General features: G+C 39.0%; 1 protein-coding gene across 1 annotated transcript in view; it reads right to left on the reverse strand.

The window, feature by feature from the left end:
* Nucleotides 1-17,935, reverse strand: part of LOC122812929 (lethal(3)malignant brain tumor-like protein 4) — a 2,410,392-nt gene that overhangs the window by 1,376,030 nt on the left and 1,016,427 nt on the right. The window contains exon 11 of the mRNA XM_044084994.1: nt 10,151-10,302. Within this exon, the coding sequence (XP_043940929.1) occupies nt 10,151-10,302 (152 nt within the window). The remainder of the gene's footprint in view (nt 1-10,150; nt 10,303-17,935) is intronic.

A 17,935-nucleotide genomic window follows, 5' to 3' on the forward strand; every position in this document is an offset into this window, starting at 1 on the left:
CTACAGGGGTTGTCCTTCCCAAATGCTCTCTCTCTGTACACAGTAGATATAAAGCTGAAGAGATGGGACTAATAGGAGTGTCTGAAATCAAAACATGATCTCACTGTACTCAGTTGAGTGAGCAAATGAGATAGGCCCAGAAGGAGTGTCCAAACACAAATTTACAAGAGGGGCGTGCAATTTCAAAGCCACCAAGATTAACACCACAACAAGAACAGGGAGGGCGGGTGAGGAACCAACTGTAGAGACACAGAGAGACCACAATATTCATTTCAATTAATATTCAATGAAAAAAATAAATAAAATGCAGTACTATATGAAAAAGAAAGTGCAGATAAAAGTGTACTTAAGTTGGCTTATACGTCCAGTTGACTGCAGGTTAATCTTAGCCAGCCAACAGCTCAGACATTTAGCAGAGATAACACAAAATGTAATACTTATATGGCAAGACAAACCCCCTAGGCTAGGAGTTAAACACAGATTATCAAAGAAGTGAAACCACCCCCACTGCTACCACTGGCTAAACTTCTAACAAGCTCCCTGTAGAGAGGAGACTTTTCTCTAATAAATTCCAGCCCCCCTCTTGCCTATTGTGTGCATCCCTAACTCCAGTCATCCCTATCGGCAGAATTTAATTTCTCCATTCCTGTGTTGGCTTAGTTCTTTGAATAGCTTCTGTACCTTTATGAATATAATATTCTGTATGATTATTGTTATTCTCCTTCGAGATCTGCATCCAAAATCCCAGTTTCTTATTGTTTCTTGAGCCCCCCCCCCCCAGTTTCATCATCATCACATTCCTCTTTGAACTATAGGCTTCTGCCTGTGCTATGTATAAGAGTCTTAATTGTGTAGCTCTGAAATAGACCTTCAAATTGTGTAATCCCAATCCACCTTGTTCTATTGGAATAATCAGCTTATCCCACTTGACTCTTGCCTTCTTCCCCTCCAACATAAAATCCTTCAGCTCTTTATTATTTGCTATCCACAACTTCTCCTTTGGTTGATAAAAATATGCCTGATCTGTGTAAAAGATTAAAGGGACTAAAAACACTTTAATTGCTTGTACCTTACTATCCCATACCCATATGACAGAGCTTCCAATGTCTCAGTTTTTGTAATATCTTTTGTTCAGTCTCTTCCCACATATCCTTAGCTGCCACACCAGAATCATTTTTAATTCATACTCCTAAATAGTTAATTTTTATCATGTCCCCATAAATACGAACATTGCTGAACAAAATTGTGTGTGGGTACATAATATACTGCTATTGCCTTTGTTTTAGCTTCATTAATTTTGTATATTGAAATGATCTGAAACTTGTATCAAAATGCTGCACAACATTGTGATGTCCTTTTCTGGTTTTGTCTGAATGACCACATTTCCTTAACTTCTGTGTTAAAACTGAGAGCAGCCAAAATTTAGTGTTTATTGGCAATAGCTCTCTAAGAACAGCAGATGGTGCTATTCCTATTTAACCTTTTTGAACATGAAGCAAAGTAAAGGGATTTTTTTAACAAAATGTGACTTTTTAAATAATAATATTAATAGTTTTTTATATATTTATATATGTATTATTTATTTAACTATATGTTTTTAATTTAAAGTAATATTTATTGTGGAAAAATGAATTTTAAACAAGTATACATTTTAGTTTTGTTTATGAAGAACATCAAGGTGTGTTTTTAATTCTGAGTTAGTTAATTAATGAGCCTTTTAGCAGGTTTGTCAATGGAATTACAAAGGAACTGATTTTATTGGTTGATTTAAATCATATGAGAATATATAACATGTAGTTACAGTTTTTAACTTTGTCTGATGAAGTCTTACGTGTTTGTGGAGACGAAAACGCATATTGTGTGATTATTAAAACAGCGTTAACGTTTTTCTGTGGATTTGTTTTGGTGCTGTTGAATAAAATACTCTGGTGTTCAGCTGGAGAAGTGCTTCCGTATTTGTTTACTGGTTTGTATTTTCGAATTAAGCGCCTTTTTTGGGTTTGTTGGTTACGGCGCTTGTTATGGACAGCAGTTCTACAGCGTTGAACCGGGATGATGTGGGACAGTCCCGTAAATTGATCGGACAGTTAACGGAGTTGATTGAACTCCTTACTCCGCTTTGTACGGCTTTGGTTGGTAACAGCAGAAGCAATGAGGGTGATGGTGCGTCCGAAGGGACAGGTGAAAATGGATTTTCCAAGCATAAAAGGAAAAGGCATCATATTGAACGGAGCCCTGGGCGGATGGAGGAAGCGGAACCGAATGGTAGCGACTTCAATCCTGCCAATACTCCCCTGGCTTTACATGCATCCAACGAGCGTTTGAACCGTAATGAGAGTCGAGTTTTGTGTGATGTCCGAAGCGACCAGAGAAATTGTTCAGGCTTTAAAGCCTCAGGTACTGTTCCCACTATTTCAACTAGTTTCAATTTGTTTGAATGGTTGAAAAATCCCATGAACATTAATCTTAATGGGGCAGAGGAAGGTGCACCGATGGATGGTGACCCCTATGCTCTGAAATTAGATAAATTAACTGGACTTATGCACAGATATAAATCCTTGAATATTGAAAATTGGTATCTTATGGAATGTATTAAACAAAAGATTGTACCAAAGGGTTTAAGGGTTTGGAAGTACCCTAATAATGTAGAACCTGGTACATCATTCCATACAGAGCTTATAAATGTTTTTAATGAATGTGGTATTAATGTTTTGAGGCTCATTATTAAAGAAAATAACAGAAAGTTAGAAAAATTAGAACAGGAAATTACAGTTTTGGATGGTTTTATTAAAAAGGATATGTTGTTTGAAGTTAAAAATGAAAAAGAAAGGTACTTGAGCATAGGCTCAGCTGTTGATGCTAAATGTATTTTGTTAGAACAAAGAAAGATTAAGAAATTAAGGAGGGATATTGAGGAATATCAAAACGATGTAAGTTATCCAAAGCCACCTACTGTGAAATGGGAACACAATGGTAGAGTGGGCTTTAACAAGAGCAATATCAAAAACAGTTCTAGAAATACATATGGTGAAGAATATGAGTGGACAGATTATTATACTGAATTTCCACCATTGACAAATGAGACGGTGCAATATGGTAATAATAAAAGGTTTCAAAATTTTCAGCGGAGGGGAGGGAGAAGGGGGAGAGGGAGATATTAGACAATTTAATAAATACCCCTACCCCCACCCCTATTTGTTCCCCTAGTGAGACTGTTGTTTCTACACAAAATTTGATGTCTGTCCCTAGATTAACAATTGGGACAGAATTGGATGCAGGTATCCTACATACAGGAACTACCCATACATTTAATAACTTTTCCATTTATAATTTTAGTAATATTTCTGTTAACAAAATACACTTTGATGTCCTGAGCAAAGGGTTCAAATTTATTCCCGAGATGAAAGGCGACTTAGTCCAGACTATAATAGATATGAAATTGTTCTTAAGGAAGGTAAACCTACAGGTCACATTACCCCCTAAGAATATGGATATTATTTCCCAACAATGCATGCTTACTAGAAAAAGTATAATCCACCCTACCACCCACAAATAAAAAACTTAGATTCAATATTGGAAAAGAAAATCAGAGAAGAATATAAATACACAGGTAATGAATATAACATTACAGTGGAGGAATCTAAGTTGTTGAATGAACTAAGGTTTAATAATCAAATTAGAATTATGAAACCTGATAAAGGGGGAGGGGTGGTTATTATGGAAAATATTATTTATGAGGGCAAAATGAATACGATTTTAGGTGATAGTAATAAATATAGAATAGTTTCCTTAAACGAAGTTCAACTGGCCTACCAAAAAATAGATAATATTTTAAATAATATGCTTTTGGAAGGTACCATAGATGTTAAGCTGCATCAATTTTTATATGTATCTAAACCTAAGATACCTATTATCTTCGGAATTCCGAAGATACATAAAAATGTTAGTGACCCACCTTTAAGACCAATAGTGGCAGCGGATGGTTCCAAGACTCTTACTTTAGCTAAATATGTGGATATTATAACAAAGCATATTTGTACCAATAACGAATACATACTAAAGGATTCTTGGGACTTGCTGAGGGACATTAACATTGGTTTATTTACTAATGACCTTATTTTTGTGACAATTGATGTCATTGATTTATTTTCACGTATACCCCACCATGAAGGTATAAGGTTGTTTGAGGACATGGTTTTTCTTGACAAAAAATTGACACATTTAGAAAAAACTGCAGCAGTAACATTGGTTGAAGTTGTATTAAGGAACAATTTTATTGTCTTCAATGATGAATTTTTCCAGCAAATTAGTGGTGTAGCAATGGGTGCGGCTTGCGCACCCACATATGCTAATATTGTATTAGCAGCATGGGAATCTAACTATGTTCTTAATTCCGAATATGCACAATATTGGACACTTTATAGACGTTTTTTAGACGATATTGTCATTTTTTGGACGGGGGGTAGTGAAAAATTTCTGGAATTTTTTAATTATATCCAGAACACTACTAATTTTTTAAGATTTACCTATACCATGTCCAGTGATAGATTGCAATATTTGGACGTGGAAATATATAAGAACTTGAGTAATATGGACTTTGAAACCAAGGTTTTTAGAAAGAGCACATTCTGCAATTCTTTTTTACATTTTACTAGTGCGCACCCCCCACATTGTAAAAAGAATATTGTCAAGGGACAATTTGTGAGGGGGTGTCGCATGACTAGTAGGAATGATGATTTTTTTAAGGAATGTAATACACTGGAGGGAATGTTTCTAGCTAGGGGCTACCCACATGATTTTATTACTAACATTAGAAAAGAAGTGGAACAGAATAGGCTAACAAAATATAAGCCAATAAAAGGTATAGATTGGACTGCTAATGTAAACAGCTTGGAACCCCCTGTTGAGAGCAATAATATTGATGTTACAGATGAGTCCCAGTATAATTCGGCATTGGTAATGGAGTTCAACACTTTTAACACTAAAGTGAAAAGGATTTTTCAGAAAGAATGGAATAATTTTATTTCCTTTTCTGATATTACGAATATTAAAAAAGAAATGCCTAAAATAGTGTATAAAAATGGCAGAAGTATTAAGAATCTGCTGGAGAATAACAATACAAATAGAACCCCTATTAAAATGTTACCATTTAATAATAATAAAAATAAAAAATATGGTACATATCAGTGTGGTCACTGCAATCAGTGCCCATACATTAGTAACAAGATGGAGATTTTACTACCAATCAGGGACATCAACATTTATGCTTCTGGTTATTTTAATTGTGACTCACAAGGGGTGGTATATCTCTCCTTATGCTTGGAATGTAATTCATATTATGTGGGGAAAACTGAAAGAGCATTGAAGAAGAGAATCTACGAGCATATTTACGAAATACCAAAGAAAAAAGAAACAAATGCTCTATTCAAGCATACATTAGAATGTGACAAAGCTAGGTTCTGCTTTTTTGTCTTGGATCAGGTAAAAAAGGAGATTAGGGGGGGCCTTTGGGAAGAAAGATTAGAATTTAAAGAACTCTGGTGGCAGATTTTGTTAGATGCAACAAACAGTCCAGGTCTTAATGACCACATTTCCTTAACTTCTGTGTTAAAACTGAGAGCAGCCAAAATTTAGTGTTTATTGGCAATAGCTCTCTAAGAACAGCAGATGGTGCTATTCCTATTTAACCTTTTTGAACATGAAGCAAAGTAAAGGGATTTTTTTAACAAAATGTGACTTTTTAAATAATAATATTAATAGTTTTTTATATATTTATATATGTATTATTTATTTAACTATATGTTTTTAATTTAAAGTAATATTTATTGTGGAAAAATGAATTTTAAACAAGTATAAATTTTAGTTTTGTTTATGAAGAACATCAAGGTGTGTTTTTAATTCTGAGTTAGTTAATTAATGAGCCTTTTAGCAGGTTTGTCAATGGAATTACAAAGGAACTGATTTTATTGGTTGATTTAAATCATATGAGAATATATAACATGTAGTTACAGTTTTTAACTTTGTCTGATGAAGTCTTACGTGTTTGTGGAGACGAAAACGCATATTGTGTGATTATTAAAACAGCGTTAACGTTTTTCTGTGGATTTGTTTTGGTGCTGTTGAATAAAATACTCTGGTGTTCAGCTGGAGAAGTGCTTCCGTATTTGTTTACTGGTTTGTACCTTACTATCCCATACCCATATGACAGAGCTTCCAATGTCTCAGTGTTTGTAATATCTTTTGTTCAGTCTCTTCCCACATATCCTTAGCTGCCACACCAGAATCATTTTTAATTCATACTCCTAAATAGTTAATTTTTATCATGTCCCCATAAATACGAACATTGCTGAACAAAATTGTGTGTGGGTACATAATATACTGCTATTGCCTTTGTTTTAGCTTCATTAATTTTGTATATTGAAATGATCTGAAACTTGTATCAAAATGCTGCACAACATTGTGATGTCCTTTTCTGGTTTTATCAGGTATGAAACAATATCTGCAAATAAAGCCAGCTTTTTTGACTACCACACCAATTACAACCTTGACTTTCTGAGTCTCTTATTTTCTTTGCCAAAGGTTTTAAACATAATGCACATAAAAGAGAAAGAGGGCACCCCTGCCTGATTCCTCTGCTCAAGCATGAATTATCAGAGAAGAACCTACCCACTTTCATTTTCATTTCCAATCATTTGTATATCCTCCTAATCAACCTCATAATTTTATCAGGGAATGCAATTTTTTTAATTGTCTGGCTCATAAAGTCTCAGCTTACTCTATGAAATGCTTTCTCTGCATCTAGACCCACCACCAACAGTGGTATTTTCTCACATTTTGCTTCCCTCTGAATCATAAATGTTCTATTAACTTTTGCAGAATGTTTGCATCTCCTCCACAAAACCACACTGAGCCATATCTGTCAACCTTGTCATTACTTCTGAAATGCTTTTAGCTATTAGACATAAACACTTTATAATCATGATTTAGTATTGAAAAGGGCCCGTATGAAGCTATATTTGATGGATCTTATAGTTTATAGATTAGTCCTAGACTAACTGCCTTTGTGGGCCATTTTAAGTCTAGCCAATTATCCTGTGGGAGAATCAAACCCTGCACATTGTGTCTATAAAGTAACCACCTTAACCATTATGCCAATCTCCCACCTAAAGATATAGGTTCATAGATAGGTACTAGAATAGCTGCCCTTGTGGGCCAGTTTAAGCCCAGCTAATTTCTCTGTCAAAAGTGAGAATCAAACACTGTACTTTGTGTCTGTGAGGTAAACACCATAACCATTATGCAAACTCCAACTTAGCCTCTTCATCTTTACCCTCTTTAGGTATTACAGCTACTAAAGCTTTCTTCCAGGATGTTGCCATTTTTCTCCTCTTAAAAATACTGTTAAGCAAAACTTTCCAGATCTTTATCAGTTTTTCCCCTCCTAGCTTCCAAATGTCTATAGGAATACCATCTACTCCTGGGGACTTTTTGTAGCTTGGTTATACATCACCATTTTTATCTCATTTCTTCCTATCCTGTTACTAACTGAGCCTCATCTACCTCTAACCTTGGCATATTTAATTCTTCCATAAACATTTCCATTTGTATCTTTTCTTGATTTCCATATTTCTCTGCTTTATACAGACTTTCATAGAATTTCTGAAATATTTCTAATACTTCTATAGGATCACTTGTTATCTTCTTTGTTACAGGCTCCCTAAACTTGACAACAGCCCTTTCTACTTTCTGTTGCCTAAGTCATGTTAAAAGTTTTTGTGCTCCAGAGTTGTTATAAAAAAACAGCTGCTTTCGGTTGGGGTGCCTTCTGTACGGAGTCTGCATGTCCATGCTGTGTTTGCATGGGATTCCTCCCGGTGCCTAGTTTCCTCCTACATTCCCAATACATGCTGCAGGTGGACTGGGCATTCTAAATTGGCACTGGGTGTGAGTGTGTGTGCCTTCTGTGGATGGCTGGGCACTGGGCTGGCCACTTGACACAGCAAAACTCTACTGCCACTGATTCTGCAGACTGATGATCTGCTGTGGAAACTGTAATGGAAACAGCTGAAAGTAGAAGTAGTAGAGTAATTTTTCTAAGCTCATGCATATTATCAAGGTAATCCCTTATTTTCTGTTTCGTATTCTGCAGTTACTCCTCTTCTTCTTCTATGAAATTCTCCCTATTTTACAATACTTTAACATTTTTGTCAGCCCCTCTAAATAATTCTTGCTACTTCTTAACCATATCTCCTTTTATTTCCATTTTTAAACTCCACTTTAATTTTATCCCACTCCCTAGCTATATTTTCAAAAGAAGTTTCTATCTTTTCTAATAGCTCCTGAATAATTTCAACTATCCATTCCTTAAATTCTTTTTTCACAAGATATGTGGGAAAGCACCAGCGTCTCATTTTTATTTCATTACCCCATGTTTTTATTCCAGTTATAATTGGCGCATGATCTGAAATAGTTATTGGGTACGTATCAAGACCTTCAATTAAATGCACATACTCATGTGAAATGTAAACCCTGTGTAGCCTAGCTCAGTTTTTGTATCTTGGGGAACAATATGCAAATTCACTCCAAACTTCTAGTACTGATTCACATCTTCCATGACAAATATTTTCATAAGTTTCTTCAAAAATCTACCCTCCTTTGCTATATTTTCCCTTCTGGGTCCCCCAGGCACTTTCACTGTTGCAAATCAAATTCCAGTCCCCACCTATAAGTAATTTTCCTTGCTGAAAGCTGATTACTTCTCCCAGAATTTTCTTAAGCTCCTTTTAGGTGGAATACAAATACATGGGAGTGTAAGCCTCCTCCCTTCCAGTAGCCCCTTAGTACTACATATTACTATTATTATTATTTTTTTATATTCGTCTATTACTATTGGAGCTCCTCTTGCAATTAACAGAAATACTTCTCTTTTCTTTTGTCCACCCAAAAGCCCTACTGACACATTAATATAGGAATTATACATGATGCACTGGACATATTCCAAATATGAACTGCTTTTCAAGAGACGTTCAAGAAGAAACTATTTTACAGTACCACTATATTTTAGAGCTACTAATTCATATGGACTGAAACAACATCCCAAAGACAAGCTGCCTGTAGTTGTATGCACTGTGTGTAAGAACACAGTACATGTGCATTCTTTAACAGATCTGCAAGTTATCCAAAACAGGTTTCTATGCCCTGTGCTAATCACATTCAAGCACTTCAGTGACACTGAATGGGTATCAGAATAGGAATAAACAAATTAAAAAGGACATAATGTACATGTCTAAAAAACAGGCAATGACCTTGATTTTCTCCCAAGCCTTAAATTCCATCTACTTTACCTAAAATTAATCAAGAAATACAGGCAGAAAAAAGACACCCTACACACACTGTAAATATGCACTGCTGTGCTATCAAATCATTAAATGCTGCAGCCCTTCAGTGGAATGAACAAGTTATTGTTAACAGCAGTTCCTGTTCACAAAACAAAAGCAAAATTACTAAATGCCTTAGTTTATTACATTCTCTATCAAAAAAGTGTGCTAATAATAAATGCGCACCAATACCCATACAAACTTCCAAAGTTCTTTTGTTACTATCCCGACAAAATATTTGGATGTTTATTAATATAGAAATATAAACATCACTGCTCAGACAATGACTGCACTGATTCTTTTTTTTTTTTTTACTTAGCATTCTTTTTAAGTATAAAAATCAGGAACCATCAATTTAAGCATTAAAAGGCACTGTAGGTGTGATTACATTCCTTACTCAAGCAAGATTAAATGGTTACATTTACTGGAAAACAAAACACTGAGGTATAAGCATTCAAGTATCATATGAAAACGGGATCCGTACTGGAACACACTATAAATATACATAATTGTTTTCACATGGCAATTTTCTATTTCACTTCTTTTTTAATTGCATATTTTCTAAGTTATTGGAAATTTCCACCATTTCTTTAAAATGCTTTTTGCCTATTTTTAGACTTAAGTGATGTACCTCAAATTAGATTATGTGTGTACTGCAAAGTACAAAATTTGTTGCATTAAAATTTAGAGTTAAAAGTCAGCACTCAGTTATTTTAAGCAAGTGTTAGAATATTACAACAGCATGCATATTTTTAAAATTACTACCCTCTTACCAATAGTCAAAACTGTCATCCCAGCTGTCAAAATGGATCAATAAACGGTTATCCACCATGTCAGCGATAGTAGCCACACATATCAGAGATGGATTCTTTTTATCCACTGCTTCTAATTTCATGCCAACCCGGAATCCAGATGGTGTAACAGGCTACCAAAATAAGAGGGAGAGAGGAAAACAAATTTTTAACACATTGCTGACCTTCTTTCCCTAATCATTTTTGTTGGCCATTAGCAAAATTTTCAAAATGCATTATTATTCAAGCAACAAAAAGGTGATGTGTACTACCAATGAGCAATTTAACACAGCTGGTACTGATATTAACACACCTGAACCAAACAGTATTCCCTAACACAACAACTAAAACATACAAGAAAGAACAGTTGTTTAACGTCTTGCTATAAAAATAGATGTCCTACTACTCACTACTGCAGTACTCTTTACAAATGGGAAACATTGCTAAGGATAGCTGAACATCCGGCCAGCATAGCATAACTTCTTCTATACATTGTACATCAGATATACGTCCTACATCTAAAGAGTTAAGGTACACAGATGACATAAGAGCACCTAATCCTCAGAAATGAATTGCCACAGCAGACCCAGAGCAACCCAAGAGGAGAAGCAACAACACGTGCATCCAGAAAAGGGAAGAAAAGAAAGACAGCTCATCCAGTGGGAAACCCACAGAGAAAATAAGGGGACGGAGGCAGGGACAGAATATAGTCAGAACTAGGACATCTACTGTTATGGTAAGATCTTGCACAATTGTTCTGTGTCCTTCCTAATTACTGTTGCAGTATTCTTTACAAATGGGAGAGTACAAAAGCTAATGGAGAGGACAGGAAGAAGAAATTACAGAGGAGCTCTCCAATAACCCATGCAGGATGGGCCTGGCAAAACCAACTCTAGCCCTAGAAATCCCATCAGACTTGCAATGTTTAGTAAAGGTATGTACCAGAGGGCCAAGTAGAAGCGTCCAAAATGGATCTAGGATCCAGACCCTTGAAAAGAGCACCAGAAGAAGCTGCAACCTTGGCAGAATGAACAAGAAAGTACAGTTTTGTACCTACCATAAATGTAGATGTCCGAGAGGAATGCATCTGCAGTCTTTACAAATGGGTTGTCCTGTCGTCAGGCAGCCCTTCGGTCGGCCGGATTCCAAAGTCTGGGTCTGGCTTCGGCTGGTGTCGCACTTCACCCGACATCATTGCGGCAGTTTTTCGGGTATAAAGGCATCAGCCGACACCATTTTCCTCAGTGTTTCTTGCCCCAGATGCCAGGTGCCCTCTTGGACGGCTAAATTTGGATAAATGCCAAAGTTTCCAAATAGTAGAGAGCAAAAACATAAAATAAGCATGTATGTACATATATACAAACAAATACACCATAATAGATCCCCCCCAAGCTAGATGAAGATTGGCAAATACCCTAGGAGTACCTCAGAGGGGAAGGAGGGTGGGTAATCCTGACTGCAGATGCATTCCTCTCGGACATCTACATTTATGGTAGGTACAAAACTGTACTATGTCCTTCAAGGATGCATCTGCAGTCTTCTAAATGGGTAGAATACCATAGCTAAACTAGGGGAGGAGGAAAGAGAAGAGATTATGGTGTAGTTAGGATCCCTTGCAAAACAGCAGTGGCAAAACCAGCACGGGATCTAGAGTATAGAGGTAAGTTATAATGCTTGGCAAATGTATGCACGGAGGTCCAAGTAGCAGCCTCTATAATGTCCTTGGTAGCCACTCCTCGTAAGAAAGCTGTGGTAGTGGCTGTAGCCCTTGTGGAGTGAGGCCTGATGTTCTCTGGAGTTTTCTTTCCATGGTAGGAGTAACAAAATCTAATGCAATTTCCTATCCATTTGGAGACTGTCTGTTTAGAAATTGGATTTCCTTCCTTTCCTGTTGCATATGCTACCAGAAGCTGGTCAGTTTTTCTATTGTTTTGTCCTGTCCAGGTAGTAGCGTAATTGTCTGTGTACATCCAAGGTATGTAAGAGCCTTTCTCCCCTGTTCTGTGGGTTGGGGAAGAATGTAGGAAGGTGGATAGCCTGATTTAAAGAAACTCTGGATACCACCTTAGGCATAAATGTAGGATTTGTTCTCATGGACACTCTATCTTGATGGAAGATTAGGAAGGGTTGCACTGCCATTAATGCCTGTAGTTCAGAGACCCTTCTTGCTGACGTTATTGCCAGCAGGAAAGCAGTCTTCCAGGATAAGTATTGTAATTCTGCTGTTGCTGCTGGTTCGAAAGGAGGAAGAGTCAGTTTTTCTAACACAAAGTTCAAGTCCCATGCTGGCAATGGAGGTTTCCTGGGAGGTTTCACATTTTTAATTCCTCTCAGAAACTGTCTGAGCAGAGGATGCGAGAAGACAGGAGGATCCAAGCTGTACTCTGCTGAAATAGCTGATGCATGTATCTTGATGGAAGAGTAGGACAGGCCTGAATGGAAGAGCTCCGCCAAATACTCCAGGATGTTGGCTATGTTCACCAGTGTCACCTCTTGCTCTTTTGCAGTACTCCAGATGAGATATCTTTTCCATTTTGCTGCATAATTCTTTCTTGTTGAAGGTCTACGAGCCTCCAGGATTATGTCTTTAACCCTTTGGGATAAATTTGGGTTAATTGATGTTATGTAATGTTCCAGGCAGTTAGCTGCAGAGTTTTTAGGTTTGGATGTAGGATGTTGTAGTTGTTCTGTGTTAGCAGTAATGGGATCAGGGGCAGTGTCCATATTTGTTCCCGGGACATGCTCCTCAGCAGTGGATACCAATGTTGTCTTGGCCAGTCTGGTGCTATCAGAATGATCCTCGGACGTTCCTCTTTGATTTTCAGAAGCACCTTGTGCATCAAAGGAAGTGGAGGGAAGGCGTATGTGGTCAGGCTTTTCCAACTGAAAGATAGGGAGTCCACCTTCCAAGCAAGTGGGTGGTAAGTCCTTGTGCAGAATTTCTTCAACTGATGATTGAATGGGGATGCAAACAAGTCTATTTGTGGTAATCCCCATTCTCTTGTGATGGTTTTGAAGATGTCCGGATGCAGCATCCATTCGTGGGCATCTGTTGTAGTTCTGCTTAATATGTCTGCTAGAATGTTTTCCTTCCCTGGTACATAAATTGCCTGTAACTGAATGTTGTAGCTCAGAGCCACATCCCATAGGTCCAGTGCCAGCCGACAGAGGGTATGAGTGTGTGCCTCCCTGTTTGTTGATGTACCACATAACTGTGGTGTTGTCTGTCCTTATCATCAACTGGCCTTCTTGGAGAAATGGTCTGAATGCCTGGATTGCCAATTTCACTGCCATCATTTCTTTTAGATTTATGTGCAGATGTAGCTGGTCTTGAGTCCATAGGCCTTGAATGCACTTGTCCATCATGTGTGCCCCCCAACCGAGGTCTGAGGCATCTGTTGTGATGGTTTGTCTTGGTTGACTTTTGCAGAAGGTTAATCCTGTGTTTGATTGGCAGGCCTGAGCCCACCATAGGAACTCTTGCTTCAGGCATGGGATCATTGGAATTTTGGTTTCTAGGCTGTGCTGGTGCTGGGACCACAAATTCTTTAGATACCACTGCAGCTTTCTCATATGTAGCCTGGCATGAGGGACCAGTATTATGCAGGATGCCATGAAGCCTAGAGCTTGTAGCACTTTTCTTGCAGTTAAATGGTTCTGCTTTGTTAATGCCAAGAAGTAGACAGAAAGTTGCTCTTTCTTTTCTGTAGTTAGGAATGCCATTTGTTTTGATGTGTCCAGTTCTGCACCCAGAAAGGTTATTCTTTGGGATGGAATCAGCCTTGACTTTTTTGTATTGACTGTATATCCCAGGTCTTGCAGCAGGTAGATGACTCTTTGTAAGTCTTCTGATAGTTTGTTTTTGTTGTCCGCTTGTATCAGGCAGTCGTCCAGGTAGGGATAGATTTGAATCCCCTGAAGTCTGCAATGAGCGATTACTGATGCCAGGCATTTCGTGAACACTCTGGGCAGTAGATAAGCCAAAGGGCAATGCTGAGAATTGATAATGCTCTGATCCTGCAAGAAATCTGAGGTATCTTCTGCAAATTGGTCTTATGGGGACGTGCAGGTATGCCTCCTTGAGATCTAGAGTTACCAGCCAAGACTCCTTGCCCAGCATGGGAAGAAGCTGCTGTAGGGTCAGCATTTTGAATTTTGGAACAATGAGGAATGTGTTTAAAGCGGACAGATCTAGAATAGGCCTCCATTTGTTTTCTTTTCTTGGTACCAGGAAGAGTCTGGAGTAAAATCCCTTTCCTTGCTCCATAGATGGTACCTTCTCCACAGCTCTCATTTCTAATAATTGAGATATTTATTTTAGAGCTTCTGTCCTTTGAGTAGGTGGTAGATTCGGCATTCCTCTCTTTCCTGGTAGAGTATGGAAGTGGAATCTGTAACCTTGGTCTATAGTTTGCAAAATCCATTTTTCTCTTGTAATGCAGTGCCAGTTTTTTGAAAATAAGGTTAGCTTTCCACCTAAAGGTGCTTCTAGTTGTTCCCTGGTAGGCGGTGCTAGCGCCAAGTCACTGTGATTGAGTTGTTGTAGTGGTGGTGGCTGTATCCGTGCCTTGTTGGTTGTTACCCTGCCACTGGCGACCCCTGTAGGCACCCCTGGATTGGTTTCTGCCTCTAGAGCGCCTATTCCTGCCTCTTTGTGCCTTAGAGGAGTCTGGAAAGGACCAATTCTTGGAGGGCCAGTTCCGGCTAAACCTTGGAGGCTGAACTTGCAAGAAGTCTTTCACTGTTTGCACAGATTTTGCTTTCTCTTCCATCTTTTTTAGTACCTGCTGTGCAGGAGAACCAAATAAATTGATCTTGTCCATAGGTGCATCCAGAAGCTTAGATTTGACATGGTCTGGTAATGCCTGTTCTTTCAACCATGCATGCCTCCTGATAACTGTGCCAGTCATGGCTGATCTAAAGGAAGCCTCCAGTGCATCATAGCCACATTTTAAAGAATGGTTACTAACCTGCTGTATTTTATGTACCATTTCTTGAACATACTTTTTATCTAAAGATTCTTCAGAGGACAGCTTTTGAGTCAACTGGTCAAGCATAAACTCTTGATATTGAATCATATGAAACTGGCAGTTCAAAGCTCTAGCTGACAAAGTAGCAGAGGTGTAAACTTTTTTACCCCATCTCTCTAAGGACCTGGATTCCCTTTCAGAGGGAGGGTTTTTAGAGGAAGTAGCTGCTACAGCTTTTGGACCCTGGGAGATAGTCTCTGGATCTGCAAAAGGAGCCTTATATAAGTGGTGATGAGTGTCCGGGACCCTGTAGTACCTATCGGGCTTAGCAGGAGCGGAGGTAAAGTATCAGGAGCAGTGCAAGCATCATTAAATGCATCATCAACAACAGGAAGAACTGGAGGTATAGCTAAAGGCCTATGCTGTGGCAAATGTAGAAAGGTCCTAAGCCTTTTTCTAGAGTCTGAGAAATCTTGGCCCTGCCACTGAAATTGTTCCCTCATAGCATGCAAAGTTTCCCCAAAGGAAAATTCCTCAGGAGGAGAGGCTGAAGGGATGGACTCCTCAGCATCAGAGTCTTCGTAAGGAGAATAAGAAGCCTCAGGAGGGTCTGTATGTTCTGAGTCATCAGAGGAATCATCTGCGGATACTGGCTCAGGGGGCTCTGCTCTAGGCCTCTTTTCTGGAGGGAGAGGCCCTATCTGGATGAGGCTGGGCTCCACGAATTAAAGAGATGAGATCCTCAGCCAAAGAAAGCATATGGGAACTGGTGCTGGGCCTGTGAGAGGGGGGCTTGGCAGGCACAGGTTTTGATGCTTTGGCTGCTTTAGCCCTGGCAAAGGCCTTAATAGACATAGCTGGAGGAGGCCTAGCAGCTCCACGTGCAGGGGTAGAAATATCCAGGGGGATGGTGTCTGATAAATCCTGTGAAACCGCAACAGAAGGTTGGATTTCAGAAGCCGTTTCTACCAGGTTAGAAGAGGCCTCGGTAGAAGGCAAGTTATCGGCTGAAGAAAGAACCGCTTGCTCGGCTTCGGCCGAAACCGAGACACTCGTGGTTTGCTTAACCGCGTTTTCGGCCGAAACCGTGGACTGCGAGTGTCGGTCCTTTTCTCTGCGTTTCTTGGTTATTTGCGTAGTCGGAGGATCCGATGGCATAATGTAGGCAAAATCGGAGCCGAAAATCTGTTCAGCAAAGTCCGATCGACGTCTAAGCGTCCGCCGGTTAAAAGAAGCACAGGCTAGACAAGATGCTACGTCGTGGTCTGGGCCTAAACAATGTATGCAATAGGAGTGGAAATCTTTATGAGGTATTTGTTTCCCACAAGATAAACAGTTATTAACTTTCTCTGACATCGGCTGAGGCAAGAAAGAGTCCCCAACGGGGTACTTAGCTTTATAGAAGTCTTCGAAGTAGTATTCGGTAGTAGTAATCTCTGGATCTGACCGACCGGCACTTGCGAACAGCTTCTGCTTGAGCGCGGCAAGAAAGACTGGGGAAAATGGCGTCGGCTGATGCCTTTATACCCGAAAAACTGCTGCAATGACGTCGGGTGAAGTGCGACACCAGCCGAAGCCAGACCCAGACTTTGGAATCCGGCCGACCAAAGGGCTGCCTGACGACAGGACAACCCATTTGTAAAGACTGCAGATGCATCCTTGAAGGACATCAGATGCAGAAAGCTGCTTACCATTAAAATAGCAACAACCTGAAATAGCCTTAGGAATCCAGGCTGAGATCACTTGCTTATAAACAGCCAAACCCAATTTCCTGGAATGAAAGAAACAGAGTTGCTCAGATAGGTTTACACCCTTAATCTTACCTAGGTAACATCTGAGCTGTCTATGGAGACTCAAAATATGAATAATTCTTTCACTATCATTCTGTGGAAAAGGGTAAAAAGAAGGATGCTGATTAGTTTCATTTACAGACAAATCACTTACAACTTTGAGCATAGAAAGACTGGTACAAAGAGAAACAGTCTCTGTGAAAAGCCAAAAAAGGTGGAATTGACATGAGTGCCTGAAGTTCAGAAACCCTCTTGGCAGAAGTAAGGGCTACGAACAACACAATTTTCAAGTACAATTCTGTAAAGAACAGACTGCAGGCTCAAAAGGAGTCTTGAATCAATTTTTCAAGAACAAAATTAAGGTCCCAAGAAGAAGGAAGAAGCATTCTTGGAGGCCTACTATGAAGGATAACTTTCAAAAATTGTTTTAACTTCAAATCTAAAAGCAAGGGGTAGATTAAAAGATAGACAAGTAGGGATGGCAAATGAGCTTTAACAGACAATTGTGTCAGGACAGAATTGAGCAGCTCACACAACACAGAGTCACAGGAATATCCACTGAAAGAGGGGCTAGGTCATGCCTAAATTACCCAACAGTAAATCTCTTCCATTTAGTATTTTCTACTAGTGGGGTTTCCAGCCTCCTGAAAAACCCAAAGCACTACCTCAGAAAATTGGTATCTAAAAAGAAATCAAAACCTGTCACCCAAAGAGTCAACTGCAGTGTGAGTAACTGAAAATGAATGATAGAGCCCTTGTCCTGTGTGAGAATATCAATCCTGTAAGGTAGACTGTGATGACTGCCCCAGTCAGATGAAATAGAAGGGGAAACCAGTGCTGTCTGCGCCAAAAGGGAGTCACTAGCAAGATTTTAGGCCTGTCCCACATGATCTTGTACAGGAGGAGTTTTGACAAACGAAGAAGAGGGGTGAAGGTACACAGAAACATCCCCTTCCAGGAATGACATGACATCCAATTTCCAAGTCAGAGTACTTGGCACTGTGGAA

This window comes from Protopterus annectens, chromosome 1.part1, assembly GCF_019279795.1.
Source record: "Protopterus annectens isolate FY-2018-M chromosome 1.part1, PAN1.0, whole genome shotgun sequence".
NCBI classification, from domain to species: Eukaryota; Metazoa; Chordata; order Ceratodontiformes; family Protopteridae; genus Protopterus; species Protopterus annectens.